The sequence below is a fragment of the Dipodomys ordii genome, unplaced genomic scaffold (assembly GCF_000151885.1).
Source record: "Dipodomys ordii isolate 6190 unplaced genomic scaffold, Dord_2.0 Scaffold33, whole genome shotgun sequence".
Lineage (NCBI taxonomy): Eukaryota > Metazoa > Chordata > Mammalia > Rodentia > Heteromyidae > Dipodomys > Dipodomys ordii.
In genome coordinates this window covers 6334028-6350622 of record NW_012267249.1, presented here as the reverse complement: position 1 = coordinate 6350622, position 16595 = coordinate 6334028, and the positions used below count along the sequence as shown (strand labels likewise).

The following is a 16595-nucleotide window of genomic DNA, read 5'->3' as shown; positions in this document are numbered from 1 at the left end:
ACTCTGGGCCTGGGCACTGTCCCTCAGCTCTTCAGCTCAAGGCTAGTGCTCTACCACTTGAGCCACAGCACCACTTCCAGTATTTTTCTTTTTGCTTATGTGGTGCTGAGGAATCGAACCCAGGGCTTCATGCATGCAAGGCAAGCACTCTACCACTGAGCCACCTTCCCAGCCCCTTAAACTGAAGCTTTTGACTCTTTGAAGGTCTCATATTCTTTTCATAATAATATTAAATGTGTTAAAAGTTACATAATGCCAAAGTGAAGGTTAAATTCCAATTTAAGCTGGGTCATGCCTGTAATCCTAGCTACTCAGCAGGCTGAGATCTGAGCATCATGGTTTGAAACCAGCCTAGGCAGTTGCATCTGATAAAAGTGGGTATCAGCAGCTTAAATAAAAATGGGTGTGTGACTTTTTATTTTTGTGACTTTTTCCCCTTGTGTTTGAAGTTTATTGAAATGGAATTTCAAGCAGTAGTGATGGCAGCTGGTGGGGGATCACGGATGACAGACCTGACTTCCAGCATTCCCAAGCCTCTGCTTCCAGTTGGGAACAAACCTTTAATTTGGTACCCATTGAATCTGCTTGAGCGTGTTGGATTTGAAGGTGAGTTATGACAGTGAGTGAGATTCACCTATAAAACTTTTAGTGTGTTTAAGCCCAATGACTTGTCAGCATTATGAGGGCAAGACAGGATGAATGATAGAAGACTAGGACTTAAAGTTTTAAGACTAGGACTTAAAGACTAGCCTCTTTAAGTTAGGAACATAGAAAGTCTCTATCTGTTGCTGTATGAAAAAGGTTGAGAAGATAGAGCTGATCTCCACAGTGATCCAAAATAAACCTTGTAAGGATATCACAAAGAGCAGATAGGGAGTCTTAAGTGCCTAATGGCTTTTACTTCCTAAGAATCTGTTTTATGCCAGGTAATACATTAAGCATACTGATGAGTACAGAATTGAAAAGATAGCTCAGGCCAGAACTTTAAAGATAGCTCAGACTTCTATAACTTTAAAGTCTGCTGGGAAGAGTTCTATTTTTGCTTGCATGACTAGATTTGTGATGATGCCACTAAATAGGAAAAGGAATGTGAGATATGTAATAGATTTGAATAAACAAAATGAATTTAGTTTTGGCCACCTTGAGTTTGAGGCGTGCTAGTGTCAGGTGGAACAAATTAGAATATTACTGAGATGTAACAGATTAGAGTGCCAGATCTTGGGGCCCAGTCACGTTGTGATTCAGTGTTGATTCCTGTTGCCTTCCTGAATCAGACTCATAAACATTTCTATGTGGTTGACTACATGACACTACTGTTAAGAAATAGGCTTGAGAAGTTTTTAGAGTCTAATCTCACAACAAAGGAGATTGTAATACACCTTAATACACTGAAGATGGGGGCACATGCTGGTAATTCTAGCTCTTCAGAAAGCTGAAGTAAGATTTCAAGTTCAGGGACAGACTGGAGAACATAGCAAGACCCTGACTATAAAAACAAAGTAAGGGCTGGGAAGTTGGCTCAGTGGTAGAGTGCGTGCCTCGCATGCATGAGGCCCTGGGTTTGATGCCTCAGCACCATATAAGTCAGAAGTGGTGCTGTGGCTCAAGTGGTAGGGCGCTAGCTTTGAGCTAAAGAGCTGAGGAATGACGCTCAGGCCGAGTTCAGCCCCCATTACTGACCCAAAAATATAAAAATAAAGTAAAAGTGTATGTGTGGCAATACTAGAATTTGAGCTTAGAGCCTCATATTTTGCTAGGCAAGCATGGTACCACTTAGGTTATGTCCCCAGCCATTTAGTAACTCTATATGGATTTGTCATCTATAGTGATTTTGCTCTTTTACTTTGTGTATTTGTGTGCGTGTGAGCGTGCATGTGTACTTGTGCTCCTTCTGTGGCTTGAACTCAGGGCCTGGGCACTATCCCTAAGGTTTTGTGATCAAGGCTAGCCCTCTACCTACCACTCTTGAGCCATAGCTCCTCAGTTCTCAGCCTTCCGAGTAGCTAGGATTACAGTCATGAGCCACTGGTTCCTGGCCTAATCTTTTACTTTTATCACATCATCTTTAGTTAATACTGGGAGTGGCCTTTTATGGTACATTTAATATCTACTACCTAGAACTTTCTTTCTTTCTTTTTTGGTTGTGGGGCTTGAACTCTAGGTCTAGGTGCTGTCTCTGAGCTCTTCAGCTCAAGGCTAGCACTCAACCTCTTGAGCCACAGCACCACTTCCAGTTTTCTGGTGGGTAATTGGAGATAAGAGTCTCACGGACTGTCCTGCCTGTGCTGGCTTTGAACCACAATCCTCAGATCTCAGCCTCTTGGGTGGCTAGGATTACAAGCGTGAGCCACCAGTGCCCAGCAGCACATTCTTTCTTGCTGAGGTTCAATCAGAATTTGAGGAGTACTTCTAGATGTAAGTTTCTGAACTTTAATAGCTAGGCCTATAATTATTTCTTTTTAGAATGTTTATTATTATCAGTGTTTTATATATATATATAAAACTTTCCAGGCTGGTTTTAAACTTAACCTCTGGCTTTAACCTCCTGAGTAGCTGGAATTATAGATGTGATCCCACTACCTGATGAAAGTAAACCTGGTTGACCTTCAACTCACTATATAGCCCATGCTGGCCTTGAACTCAAAATTTTTGTGCCTCAACCTCAGGAGTAGATAGGATTGTAGGCATGCATCACTGTGTCCACCAAACAGTGTTAATGGCCACGTCTTTTGTGCTTCCAGAATACTTTGTTACTCTGTCTTAGCACTTCTTTCTAGGACTACTTTCTACCGCACCTAATGCTGTGGGAGATTGTGTAATCTTTCTAAGAGCAGATACTAAATCTAACTCATCATGTCAGCTTTACATGTCACAATATGGACAAGAAATTTTTGTTGGAGCTGGGTGCTGGTAGCTCATGCCTGTAATCCTAACTACATAAGAGACTAAGATCTGAGGATCATGGTTCAAAGCCAGCTTGGGCAGGGAAGTATGTGAGATTCTTATCTCCAGTTAACCACCAGAAAATCAGAAGTGGCTCAAAGTGGTAGAGCTAGCCTTGAGCAAAAAAGCTCAGGGAGAGCTGGAATGTGGCTTAGTGGTAGAGTGCTTGCCTAGCACGTATGAAGCCCTGGGTTCAATTCCTCAGTACCACATACACAGAAAAAGCTGGAAATGATGCTGTGGCTCAAGTGATAGAATGCTAATCTTGAGCACAGAAAGGCTCAGGAACAGTGCCCAGGTCCTGAATTCAAGCTTCAGGACTGCCAAAACAAAAACAAAACAAAACAAAAAACAGGAAGCTGGGCACTGGTGGCTCATGCCTATAATCCTAGCTACTCAGGAGGCTGAGATCTGAGGCTCATGGTTCTAAGACAACCCAGGCAGGAAAGTCCATGAAACTCATCTCCAATTAACCACCAGAAAACTGGAAGTGGTGCTGTGGCTCAAGTGGTAGAGCAGTAACCTTGAGCTGAAGAGCTCAGGGACAGTACCGAGGCCCAGAGTTGAAGACCCAGGAACAACCTAAAAAAATAAATAAATAAAAGCTCAGGGACAGTGTTCAGGCCCTGAGTTCAAGTCCCATGACCAACCAAAAAAAAAGAAAGAATTTTTTTTTTCTTTGTCCGTCATAGGGCATGAACTCTGGGCCTGGACACTGTCCCTCAACTCTTCAGGTCAAGGCTAGCGCTTTACCACTTGAGCCACAGTGCCCCTTATGGCCTTTTCTGCTTATATGGTGCTGAGGAATCGAACCCAGGGCCTTATGCATGCAAGGCAAGCACTCTACCACTGAGCCACCTTCCCAGCTCCCAAGAAAGAATTTTATTTTTTTAATCGGCCATGGGGCTTGAACTCTGGGCGTGGGCACTGTCCCTGTGCTTTTTGGCTCAAGGCAAGGGCTCTACCGCTTGAGCCACAGCACCACTTCCGGTTTTCTAGTGGCTTTTTGGAAATAAGAGTCTCACAGAATTTCCTACCTGGGCTGGCTTTGAACTGTGATCCTTAGATCTCAGCCTCCTGAGTAGCTAGGATTATAGTCGTGAGCCAACAGTGCCCAGCTTAAGAAAGAAATTTTTGTTGGACTTGAATACATGCTTTTAAAGCATATCTCTTCCATGAAGCTTAAGGAAGATTTCATTAATCATTTTCTTGTGTCATTTCTCCATGTTAAATTTCTTGAGAATAGATACCATGTTGTTCTTTTCTGAATTCTCAGTGCTTATTTGTCCTTTATTTGGTAAGTATATTAGTATTTATTGGTTGAGTGAATGAATGAATAAATTGGGAAGAAGAAGAAGGAAAAAGGGAAGAAGAAAATAAAGCTTAAGTGATTTGAAAGAAAAGAAAGTAGAAAAGAAAAAGAATGATTACAGTGAAAACAGAGTTAATTGTGACCTGGAGTACTATCATGGAACAAGTGGGAATCAGTAAGGGATGCTAAGATCAGATCTCAGCCATCAAAAATCGTCTCTTCAGATATCAGTAACATTATCTTGTCAAAGTCCTGTGACAAAACTCCAAGTTTGGGACTGGTAATGTGGCTTAGTAGAGTGTTTGCCTAGCATGCATGAAGCCCTGGGTTTAGTACCACAGAAAAATCCAGAAGTAGTACTGTGGCTCAAGTGGTGGAGTGTTAACCTTGAGCTGAAGAAGCTCAGAGACAGTGCCCAGATCCTGAGTTCAAGCCCCACGACTGGCAAAAACAAAACAAAACAAAAAAAAGAGTTTTCTATCATTGGTTGATAGCTTCATAAGATGAAAACATCTTTTGTGAAGTAGTAATGGTTACCTGGTCGGAATGGTGATTAACTCTGAACTGAATGAAGATTTAGAATGTACTCTCATGTGTGTGTGTTGTTGTTGTTGTTGTTGAACAGACTTGTGAATTTTTTACATCACAAAAAGTGGTATATAGTATATTAGTGTTGGTATTAATCATACAGATCTGAGTTTTTACCTTGTTTCCATTGCTTACTGGTTGTGTCATCTGAGGAAAATCACTAATGTTTTTAAATCTAAGTTTCCTCTTTTTTAATTTTACTTTTTGGGGTTTTTGAGTCAGGACCTCTCATGTGCAGCCCATACTGGCCACAAATTTAAAATCTTCCTGCATTTGTCCATCGAGTATAAAACACATTGAAAAGTCTTAGTAATATTGGCAGTTATTATCTTACCTAATAACAGACTATATCTAATTGGAATAGTCATTGTCTAAGTGCATGAATTTTTACCTTTTCCTCCTTTTCTTTTTATTCATTCTATAGAAGTCATTGTGCTTACAACCAAGGATGTCCAAAAGGCTGTGTGTTCAGAATTTAAAATGAAAATGAAGCTAGATATTGTGTGTATTCCTGATGAAGCTGACATGGGTACTGCAGATTCTCTACGCTACATATATCCAAAGCTTAAGGTGAAAATTATTATTTATTATTATTTTATTTTATTTTTTTGGTGTTGGTCTTGGGGCTTGAACCCAGAGCCTCAGCACTGTGCTTTTGTGCTTAAGGCTAGCACTCTAACACTTGAGCCACAGCTCCACTTCCACCTTTTTGGTAGTTAATTGGAGATAAGAGTCTCACGGATTTTCCTATTCAGTCTGGCTACAAACCACAATCCTCCTATCTCAGCCTTTGAATAGCTAGGATTATAGGGGTGAGCCACCAGCACCTAGCAAGAGGAAAAATTATTTCTTGACTTTGTTTATTGGTAATGAATAAAATCTTTCATCCTAAGAGCATTGCAATTTACAACACACAAACACACACATTCTGTTTTGCATACTCTGTTGCCCATATAGTCTACAACTGTTTTTTATTTTTATTATTAGGAAAGATTGAGATAGTCGGTTATCACTATCTGTTTTCTAAGTGCAATGTATTTTGGTCAGTGTAACCCTTCCATTATTCTTTCCCGTTTTTCCTTCTCTCATCCCTGCTCTCAAGTTATATAGTTCAAGTTTTACATAATGTACATTGAATATAATGACTGCATTTGCTCATCTTCCCTCCTTCCCTCCATTTCTGTATCCCCTTTTGTTCTCCCCCAAAAAACATGTTTCCACTTCCGATTATTCATTTTGATAAACAATTTGTTATTTCTTCAGAGGAGTTACACCTTTAGACTCCTCCCCTAACTATGCCATCCTTTAGTCAGTTTCTTTGTGTATATAAAACCTTGTATATTGGGGCTGGAAAGGTGGTTCAGTGGCAGAGTGCTTGCCTTGCATGCATGAGGCCCTGGATTCAATTCCTCAGCACCACATAAGCAGAAAAAGCTGGAAGTAGTGCTGTGACTCAAGTGGTAGAGCACAAGCCTTGAGATGAAGAGCTGAGGGACAGTGCCCAGCCTAGAGTTCAGGCCCCATGACAGCAAAAAAACAAAAAAAAACTTGTATATGTTATCATGTATATTATATTTTAGAGCTAGCTTCTACATATGAGAGAAAACATGTGCTGTTTTGTTTCTCTGAGCCTGACTTCAGTTAACGTAATTTTTTCTATGTCCATCTATTTCCCTGCAAATGACATATTCTTCATTTTTCTAATAGATGAGTAAAATTCCTTTGTGTATTTGTACCTTGTTTTCTTGATCTATTCATCTGTTGTAGGCACTTGGGCTGTTTCTGTAACTTGACTGTTGTGAATAGTGCAACAGTGGACATGGATGTACAAGTGCCTTTACTGTATCCTGACTTGTAATATTCTGGGTAGAAGCCCAAGAATACTATCGCTATATCATTGGGTAGTTCAAACTGCTTTCCAGAGTGGTTGTACTAGTTTATAGTCTCACCAAAGAAGAATAGGCTGAGGGTGTAGTCCAGTGGAAGGGCACTTGCCTAGCATTCATGAGGTCCTAGGTTTCATTCCCAGCACTTGCAAGGGGAAAAAAAAAGGATTCAAAGGATTCCATTTGCTCATAACAAGCAAAATTAATATGTAGTAAGAGAAATCTGAGTTGTTATTGACTATAGGTGAGAAATTGACTGGAAAAGAATTTTTAAAATTCCATCGGTCTCCTATGAGATATTTGAACTTTTAATCCTTTTTGATGAAGAAACTAACAACATATACATAGTAGAACCCAGTCTGTCCCGTTGCTTGTGGCCCATAAACTGAGACCACATATTATTCTAAAACTGTTGTCCTTTGGGAAAAATTCAGTTTTTATAATGTTACTGTATTGTTTGAATTGGGGCACAGACTTTCTCCTGCCAAAAGGCCTACTAATATTTTTCAGCCTGTCTTTGTAATGAAAAATAAATACTGGCCAGGCACTGGTAGCTCACGCCTGTAATCCTAGCTACTTAGCAGGCTGGGATATAAGGACTGCTGTTCAAAGCCAGCCCTGGCAGGGAAGTTTTTTTTTTTATCTCCAATTAACTACCAAAAAAGCTGAAAATTGAGCTATGGCTCAAGTGGTAGAGTGCTAGCCTTGAGCAAAAAAGCTCAGGGACAGCTCTGAGGCCCAAAGCTATCATTCTACCACTTGATCCACAACTCCATCTTCAACTTTGTGGTGGTTAATTGGAAACAAGAGCCTCACAAACTTTCCTGCACAGGCTGGTTCCAAATCATGATTCTAGATCTCAGCCTTGAGTAGCTAGGATTACAGGTGTGAGCCACTGGCAGCTGGCACAGTCAGAAACTCTTTTTTTTTTTTTTTCGGTCGGTCGTGGGGCTTGAACTCTGGGCCTGGGCACTGTCCCTCAGCTCTTCAGCTCAAGGCGAGCACTCTACCACTTGAGCTACAGTGCCACTTCCGGTTTCCCTGGTGGTTTATTGGAGATAGGAGTCTCATGGTCTCTCCTGCCCGGGCTGGCTTTGAACCGAGATCCTCAGATCTCAGCCTCCTGAGTAGCTAGGATTACAGGCGTGAGCCACCAGCGCCCGGCTACAGTCAGAAACTCTTAATTAAATATTATTGCATAAAACTTATTTAAGAGCTAGAAAAATCTAAAAGGATTCATGTATCTTTGCAAGTGTACAGCTTTTGTTTCTTGGTATCTTTACCCTAGTGAAGGTGATTCTAGTCTTCCAGGATGACTTTCTATCCTTTGCTAAGGCCATATGCTCAAGAGCCCTAGCTAAGTAAGGATGCAGTCTGTGATCAGCACATAAAACAAAGCTTGGGCCAAGTACCAGTGGCTCTGTTTTGTACATGGTTCTATTTTTTTACCTTATAAATAGAATGCAACCAGACATAGTTCATACTTATAATCCTAGCTTCTTAAAGAGACTGAGGTCTAAGAATTGCAGTTTAAAGCCAGCCCAGTCAGACAAATCTAAGAGACTGGCAGCTCCTATTAGCTAACAAAAAGTCAGAAGTAAAGCTACGTGCTGATAGCTTACACCTCTAATCCTAGCTACTCAGGAGGCTGAGATCTGAGGATCATGGTTGGAAGCTAGCCAGAGCAAGAAAAAGTCCATGAGACTCTTTTATCTCCAGTTAACCATTAGAAAACCAGAAGTGGTACTACGGCTCAAAGTGATAGAGGGCTATCCTTGAGTGAAAAAGTGCCCAAGCCCTACTACAGGCCAAAAAAAAAAAAAAAAGGTCAAACTAGAGGTATGGCTCTATGTGAGTAAAACTCCCTAAGTGAAAAAACAGTAAGACTCTGATTTCAAGGTCCAATACTAGCCCCCCAAAAATAAGTTATTCCTAGCCAGCCTGGGCAGGAAAGCAGTGAAACTCTTATCTCCAATAAACCACCAGAAAACCAGAAGTGGCACTGTGGCTCAAGTGGTAGAGCACTAGCCTTGAGCTGAAGAGCTGAGGGATCATGATCATACTCAGGCTCAGAGTTCAAGCCCTATGATATGACCAACAACAACAACAAAAAGAAATAGCTAACATGCTGCAACAAAGAGTAAACTATCCTAGTGAAATCCCTATCCTAGAGGCAGCTGATATAAAGATTGGGCATATAGTCTATTTTTAGATGTTCAAACAGCGAAATATTTTCAGTTGAGTATTTGATGTCTTTATCAAATTACAAATCTCTGTCATTCTTTCCTAGAACTTTTCATTTTGCCCAAGGTTTTGTTTTTGTCAGATTTGTATCTCTTTGGAAAGACTAAGTATAGTTTGGTAAAGGAAAGATCTGAGAACTTGGCCCTAACTTGCCTAAAGACTTTATTAAGTGGTGACTTTCATTCATTCTGATGAATGCTTTGGTGGGCTATGGTTGCCAGGAGGGCCCCCTTGATGTTGCCTTCTTTGACACTATTCTTGGCATAGTTAAAAGCTCATGGCTGAGAATGTGGCTTAGTTGTAGAGTGCTTGCCTGGCATGCATGAAGCCCTGAGTTTGATTCCTCAGTACCACATAATCAGAAAAGGCCAGAAGTGTCTCTGTGGCTCAAGTAGTAGAGTGCTAGCCTTGAGCAAAAGAAGCTTAGGGACAGTGCCCAGACCCTGAGATCAAGCCCCAGGACTGAAGAAAAGAAAAGAAAGGAAAGGAAAGAAAGAAACAAAGAAAGAAAAAGAAAAGCCCAGGAGTTACGACAATAAACAGCTTTGATTTAGGGGGTTTTTAGCTTTTTATTTCTCCAGAAAATCTCAATGGTGCTTTTCTTTTGATTATATTAAGTGTGTGTGTGTGTGTGTGTGTGTGTGTGGTGTTGTTGGTGTGTGGTGTTGTTGTTGTTGTTGTTGTTGTTTTGTCGGTCATGAGGCCTTGAACTCTGGGCCTGAGCACAGTCCCTCAGCTCTTCAGCTCAAGGCTAGTGCTCTACCACTTGAGCCACAGCACTGCTTCCCATTTTCTGATGGTTAATTGGAGATAAATCTCACAGACTTTCCTGCCTGGGCTGGCTTTGAACCGTGATCCTCAGATCTCAGCCTCCTGAGTAGCTAGGATTACAGACATGAGCCATCAGCACCCAGCATGTGTGTATTTTTTTTCCTATAAATTTGAAATGTTTTCATCTTACCTTCACACAGATTGCTACTTGTTGGAACTCTGGTCTGTAGGATGAGACTAATACAGCTCTGTACTTTGATAGTCAGAAAACTTATGATCTGGGCTAGGAAGGTGGCTAAGTGGTAGAGTGCTTTCCTTGCATGTGTGAGGCCTTGTGTTTTCTCAGCACTATAGAAGATAAAGCCAGAAGTGGCGTTGTGGCTCAACAGGTAAAGTGCTAGCCTTGAGCTGAAGAGCTGAGAGACAACGCCAGGCCCAGAGTTCAGGCCTCATGACCGACAAAACAACAACAACAACAAAACTTATAATCTTTGAGCCTAGTTTCTGTTTTTCCTTTTTTTTTTTTTGTCAGTTTTGGGGCTTGAACTCAAGGCCTAGGTGCTGTCACTGAGCCTTGTGCTCAAGGCTAACATTCTAGCATTTAGGCCACAGTGCCACTTCCAGTTTTTGAGTGGTTCATTGGAGAGAAGAGTCTCAGGGGACATTTCTGCTCGGGCTGGCTTCAAACTATGATCCTCAGATCTCAGCCTCCTGAGTAGGCCTGATTTGTCTCCTTCCTTTCTTTCTTCCTTTCTTCCTTTGTTCGTTCGTTCGTTCCTTCCTTCCTTCCTTTCTTCCTTCCTTCCCTTTCTCTCTCTCTCTTTCTTTTTCTTTCTTTCCTTCCTTTTTTCTTTACTGAGGAATCAAACCCAAGAATTCATACATGTTAGGCAAGTACTCTACCACTAAGCCACATTCTGAGCCCCATTAGCCCTAATTTCTTTTGTTTTTATTTGGTTTTGTTTTGTTTTTGGTTGGTCGTGGGACCTGAACTCTGGGCCTGAGCGCTGTCCCTGAGCTCCTCAGCTTAAGGCTAATGCTCTGTCACTTGAGCCACAGCGCCACTTCTGGCTTTTTCTGCTTATGTGGCACTGAGGAATCAAACTCAGGGCCTCATGTATACAAGGCAAGCAGTCTACCACTGAGCCACCTTCCAGTCCATAGGCCTAATTTCTTGAGCCTCTTTCATCCTCCTCTCTCCTCCCTCCTCCCTTCTCTCCTCCTTCTGGGACAGTGGGGCCTCAATCCTTGGCTGCCAACGTGCTGCTCAGCTCCCCCATGTCCTCTTGGTTGGAATGTGCATTCCCTTTTCTTGATGAACTTGAGATTCCATTTGTTCTTGGACACCTTGAGTAGCTCCATGGTGCACCCCTCATATGGGTGAAAGCACACACCTCTCACACATAATGTCCTGCGGATACTTCATGCCTGGTGAGGCACCCATGGCACTATGCCTCGGCTTGCTCACGTTCTTGGTCTCTTTGTGGCCCTTCTTTTTTTTTTTTTTTTTGTCAGTCATGGGGCTTGAACTTGGCCTGAGTGCTGTCCCTCAGTTCTTCAGCTCAAGGCTTGTGCCCTACTACTTGAGCCCCAGCACCACTTCTGGCTTTTTTCTGCTTATGTGGTGCTACTTCTGGTTTTTCTGGTGGTTTATTGGAGATAAGAATGTCATGGACTTCCCTGCCCGGGCTGGCTTTGAACCCTGATCCTCAGATCTCAGCCTCCTGAGTAGCTAGGATTACAGGCGTGAGCCACTGGTGCCCAGCCTTTTATGGCCTTTCTTGAGAGCCATAGCTATGGGATACCACAGAGCCATGGCTACCATTCACCATTGGCTGTATGGTGGAAGCTCTTGCCTTTTTCTTTCCCTAATTTTTTCTTTTTTTTTGATATTATAAAGGTGATGCACAGAGGAGTTACAGTTATATAAGTGAAGTAATGAGTACATTTCTTTTTGGACAATATCTCCCCTTTTCTCGCTCTCTCCCAGTTTTTCCCTCCTGGTCCCACCCACAGAGAAATGTTTTAATTGTAGCCCCTCCCCCTTCTTTTTTAAAAATTTTTATTGTGAAAATTCCATACAAAGGGGTTACAATTACATTGGCAAGGTAATGAGTACATTTCTTTCTTTCTTTCTTCCTTTGCCAGTTGTGGGACTTGAACTCTGGGCCTGGGCGCTGTCCCTCAGCTCTTCAGCTCAAGGCTTGTGCCCTACTACTTGAGCCCCAGCACCACTTCTGGCTTTTTTCTGCTTATGTGGTGCTGAGGAATTGAACCCAGGGCCTCATGCATGCAAGGCAAGCACTCTACCACTGAGCCAACTTCCCAGCCCCATGAGTATGTTTCTTATCAAGCATTGTTGCCTCCTCCTTTGTTTCCCCTTCCCATCCCTTCCCATTCACCCACCCCCATCCCTTCCCATCCCTCCCTTCCCTCCCCCCGCCCCCCAGCCAAAGTTGTAAAGTTCGTTTTTCAACATAAGGACTTGTACATCTCATTGTTGCAATGGGTCAACCTGTATCCCTATTTAATCTTACCTTTTTCTGTAAGGAGCTTTAGGTGCTATAGAATAATGGAAAAAGATATTAGCCAGGAATTATTATTGAAAGCATAGGCTGCTATCACAAACTTTATCTGTGGGTACAAGCAGCCTACCTAGCTTAGATTTTTAAACTTTTGTCAGAGCAACCTGTCTTGATCTGAATTATGAGATAACACTACAACATGTAGCATGGTCCAGTACAACTTAATGGGAAGTCAGTAAGCATTCTGTCACCAGGACCAGGAGTTCATCTGAAGGACTGTGTAACTGCTGAGACACTTCTGTCCATTTCCTCCACCAAGCTTTCCCTGGTTCCCTAAGGCTGAGTTATGGGTCATCTTTCTATACTTGTACAAAAGACTTGGGGGCAAGAACTGTATCTGGGCCGCGCTAGGGGATGCCGCATGCACACACACAGAGACACACAGACACACACACATTTAATATATGAACAAAAGATGAAGGCAAAGTCTTTGTTAACATTTGGAACAAGTTCCTTATTCATTATATGTTTATTTGAGCCTAAGGGTGAGTTTCAGTAAATGCAGAGCAGAAGTATTGATATGGCATTGGCTGCTTAGTGTTTATTTAGTATTTGAAAGCTCCCAGAAAGCTTTAAATTTACTGATATGTCACTGATCCTGTACCCCATACATGTTCTAAATGGAGAATTATGTTTATGAAGAGGTAGGGTAGCATGGTGAAAAGAACACATTCTTTGAAAAACAGGTAGACCTTTAAGTCTAACTTTTTTTTTGGGGGGGGGGCATTCCTGGGGCTTGAACTCAGGGCCTGAGCACTGTCCCTGAGCTTCTTTTTTGCTCAAGACTAGCACTTTGCCACTTGAGCCACAGTGCCACTTCTGGCTTTTTCTGTTTATTAGTACTGAAGAATCAAATCCAGGGCTTCATGCATGCTAGGGAAGCACTCTACCACTAAGCCATATTCCCAGCCCCTTTGAGTCTAATTTTTATTTCATTATTCATTAGTTATATGACCTTAACTGAGCTTATAAGTCCCTCCTAAGCTTGATTTTAATTCATCTATAAAATATTGACATTTTTAGTTATTCAGCAAATTTGTATTAACTACTATATACCAGGCAGTATTTTTCTTTCTTTTTCTTTTTTTGAGCCCATCCTGGGGTTTGAACTCAGGGCCTGAGTGCTGTCCTAGAGCTTTTGTGCTAAAGGATTCTTGTGTACAGAGGTAAATACTGCTTTTTATTTGTTTGTATGGTCGTGAGTATCAAACGTAGGGCCTGCATGATAGGCAAACTGGCTACCATTGAGCTATACCCCAACCAAGGTTTTAATTTTTTTTTTCCATTGATTGATTATCTGCAGTAGGGCTTTGAACTCAGAGCCTCAAGCTCTCACTTGGCTTTTCCATCCTGGCTGGTAGTCTTATCACTTGAGCCATACCTCTATTTCCAGCTTTTTGTTTTTGTTGGTTAATTGGAAATAAGTCTCTCAGAGTTTTCTGCACAGGCTGACAGATTTAAGTTTCCTGAACAGCCAGGATTACAGGTGTGAGCCACCAGCACCCTCTCTATTTTCTTTTAAAACATTTAATTTTGGGCTGGGAATGTGGCTTAGTGGTAGAGTGCTTGCCTAGCATGCATGAAGCCGTGGGTTTGATTTCCTCAGTATCAGTATCACATAAACAGAAAAAGCCAAAAGTGGTACTGTGGCTCAAGTGGCAGTGGGCTAGCCTTGAGCACAAAAGAAGCTCAGGGACAGTGCCTAGGCCCTGAGTTCAAGCCCCAGGATTGGCAAAAGAAACAACAACAACAAAAAACAACAATAAAACCCAGTGTCTGATTTTAAATTATCATTTTAATGATTTCTATATTTTAAAATAAATTTAAAAGATAAGTAACTATAAGTTCAACTTTTTTTTTTTTTTTTTGGTGTGGGGATTGAACTCTGGGCCTGGGCTCTGCCCCTCAACCCTTCAGCTCAAGGAGAGTGCTCTATCACTTGAGCCACAGTGTCACTTCCGGTTTTCTGGTTGTTTATTGGAGATAAAGAGTCTCATGGACTTTCCTGCCTGGGCTGGCTTTGAACTGTGATTCTCAGATCTTAGCCTCCTGGGTAGCTAGGATTACAGGCGTGAGCCACCAGCGCCTGTCAAGTTCAACTTTTTTATGTTTAGAGAATGCTGTTTTAGGGTATCTTTAAGCAGTGATATGACAGAAAACAGTGTACATTGGAGTATGAATTAGAATAAAATAAAACTAGAATGACAGAGACCAATACAAGACTGGAGAAGGCTTTGGAGGCCTGAACTAAAGCAGGGCAGAAGAGATAGAGGAAAATTAGGGGACCGGTCACATGGTAGTATGAAAGGGACTGGGCAAGGGGGACAATTTCAGTCCTGGATATAGCAAGATTTCTGACTTCAGTCCTGAATGGTATCAGTTAAGCTAAGGAACACAAAAAGAATATTTAGGGGCTGGGAAGTGGCTCAGTGGTATAGTGCTTGCCTTGCATGCATGAGGCCCTGGGTTCAATCCCTCAGTACCACATAAGCAGAAGAAAAAAAAAAAAGAATATTTAGCTCAGCCTAAGGATTATCATTTCTTCTGCACTAAGTTGGTCTTTCCTTCATGTTTTTATGGCTCCAACTTTAGTGAAAATGAAGTGGCAGTTGGATTTTCCTTTGCATTTTGGGGACTACATACTGGGAAACAGTTTCTAAGTATTTTGACAAAACAAAACCAGCAAGGTTTCACAAGTTAACTGTTGGAGTTTATTAAAGCACACAACTACTTTTGAGGATTTAATTGGATTAGACCATATAGGAATATGTAAATTGTGGTCAATTGTACTCACACCAAATAACTGAATTCATTAGTTTCATATTTACAGGGGGGTGGTGATTTGAATCCCAGCCATTGTTTGTAGAAAGGCTGAGTGGGTAAAAGCCTTGTGAACTACTATGTTCTGACAGTTTTTTCCCAGAGAAGTGTATTTTTCTTTTTTCCTTGCTGTAGAAAATGGCCAGATTGTTATTTATAACAATCTGTCATGGAACAGCTGCCAGAAAAAGAAACAGATTACTCCCAGTAGTTCTTCTCAGAATCCCCTTCATTCCCCACTACTCCCCCCCCACACACACACACACATCCGGTGTTCTGATTTAACCTCTTTTTTTTTCCCCTTTAATTTTGCTTAGTGGTTTTGGCTTAATAGAAACTATTCTTGTAATGAGAGATTTCTGGGCTTTGCTATGACATGGTAATGGCATTTTCTGAGCTTAACTTGTGTTCTTTAGTCAACACTAACTGGCAGCTGTTTTTGTTTTGAATTCCTGGCTGGCTTGATCTCTCACTAAATACTAAAGTGATACCTTCCCTTGGTGACTTTGTATGTTTTTGTACTGTCAACAGTGCATACATTTGTTATTCCTAAGAGCTGTGCTTTTTGCCCTTGACATTACCCTGTCTTTGCTAGAGGAGCAGACTTAGGATGAAGTATGTGATGATTGTTGGAAGAGTGAGCATGGGGCTCTAGTTGGTTTCTACAGAAGAGGCTTACTTGGTGTTAGAAAATAACTGGATCCTTCAAACACAGGCCAGAGTTGGAGGGTTCAGGGAACTTTCAGACTAATTCTAGCATTTCAGATGGAACAACTCACATTTCAAACAATCTATGTTTATTCATTGCTTGTGGACACACATAATTAAAAATACTTCTCTGTTGGTACAACAACAAAACTTCTCTGACTCTTATCAGTTTTTCCTTTTTCTTTTCTCTGAATTCCAGTTAATAGAAGTTCAGTTGCAATTCTAGAACAGGTTTCAAATTTCTAGACTAAAAAATGAAACATTAGTCCTTTCTATTACAACTTTCATTAAAATGTAAAGAAAGATAATATGAGGGCTGGGAAGGTGGCTCAGTGGTAGAGTGCTTGCCTTGAAGGCATGATGCCCTAGGTTCAATTCCTCAGCACCACATATGCAGAAAAAGTCTGAAGTGGCACTGTGGCTTAAGTGATAGAATGCTAGCCTCGAGCTGAAGAGCTGAGGGACAGCACCCAGGCCCAGAGTTCAGGCACCACAACCAACACACACAAAAAAAGATAATATGAAGGTCTAAGATTGATTTAGTTTTTCTTTTAGGCTTTTTTTTTTTGTCTAGGATTTCTAGCTTTTGAAAATAGTGCACATGGGCTGGGAAGGTGGCTCAGTGGTAGAGTATTTGCCTTACATGCCTGAGGCCCTGGGTTCAATTCCTCAGCACCACATAAGCAAAAAGAAAAAAGCCGGAAGTGGAGCTTGTCTCAAGTGGTAGAGTGCTAGCCT

The 16595-nt window shown here is 41.5% G+C and overlaps 1 protein-coding gene across 1 annotated transcript in view; it reads left to right on the top strand.

Annotated features, from left to right (window-relative positions):
• Eif2b3 (eukaryotic translation initiation factor 2B, subunit 3 gamma, 58kDa) overlaps window positions 1-16595 on the top strand; it is a 68098-nt gene that overhangs the window by 12222 nt on the left and 39281 nt on the right. The window contains exons 2-3 of the mRNA XM_013016790.1: window positions 450-606; window positions 5268-5413. Coding sequence (XP_012872244.1) covers window positions 459-606; window positions 5268-5413 — 294 coding nt within the window. The 5' untranslated portion in view covers window positions 450-458. The remainder of the gene's footprint in view (window positions 1-449; window positions 607-5267; window positions 5414-16595) is intronic.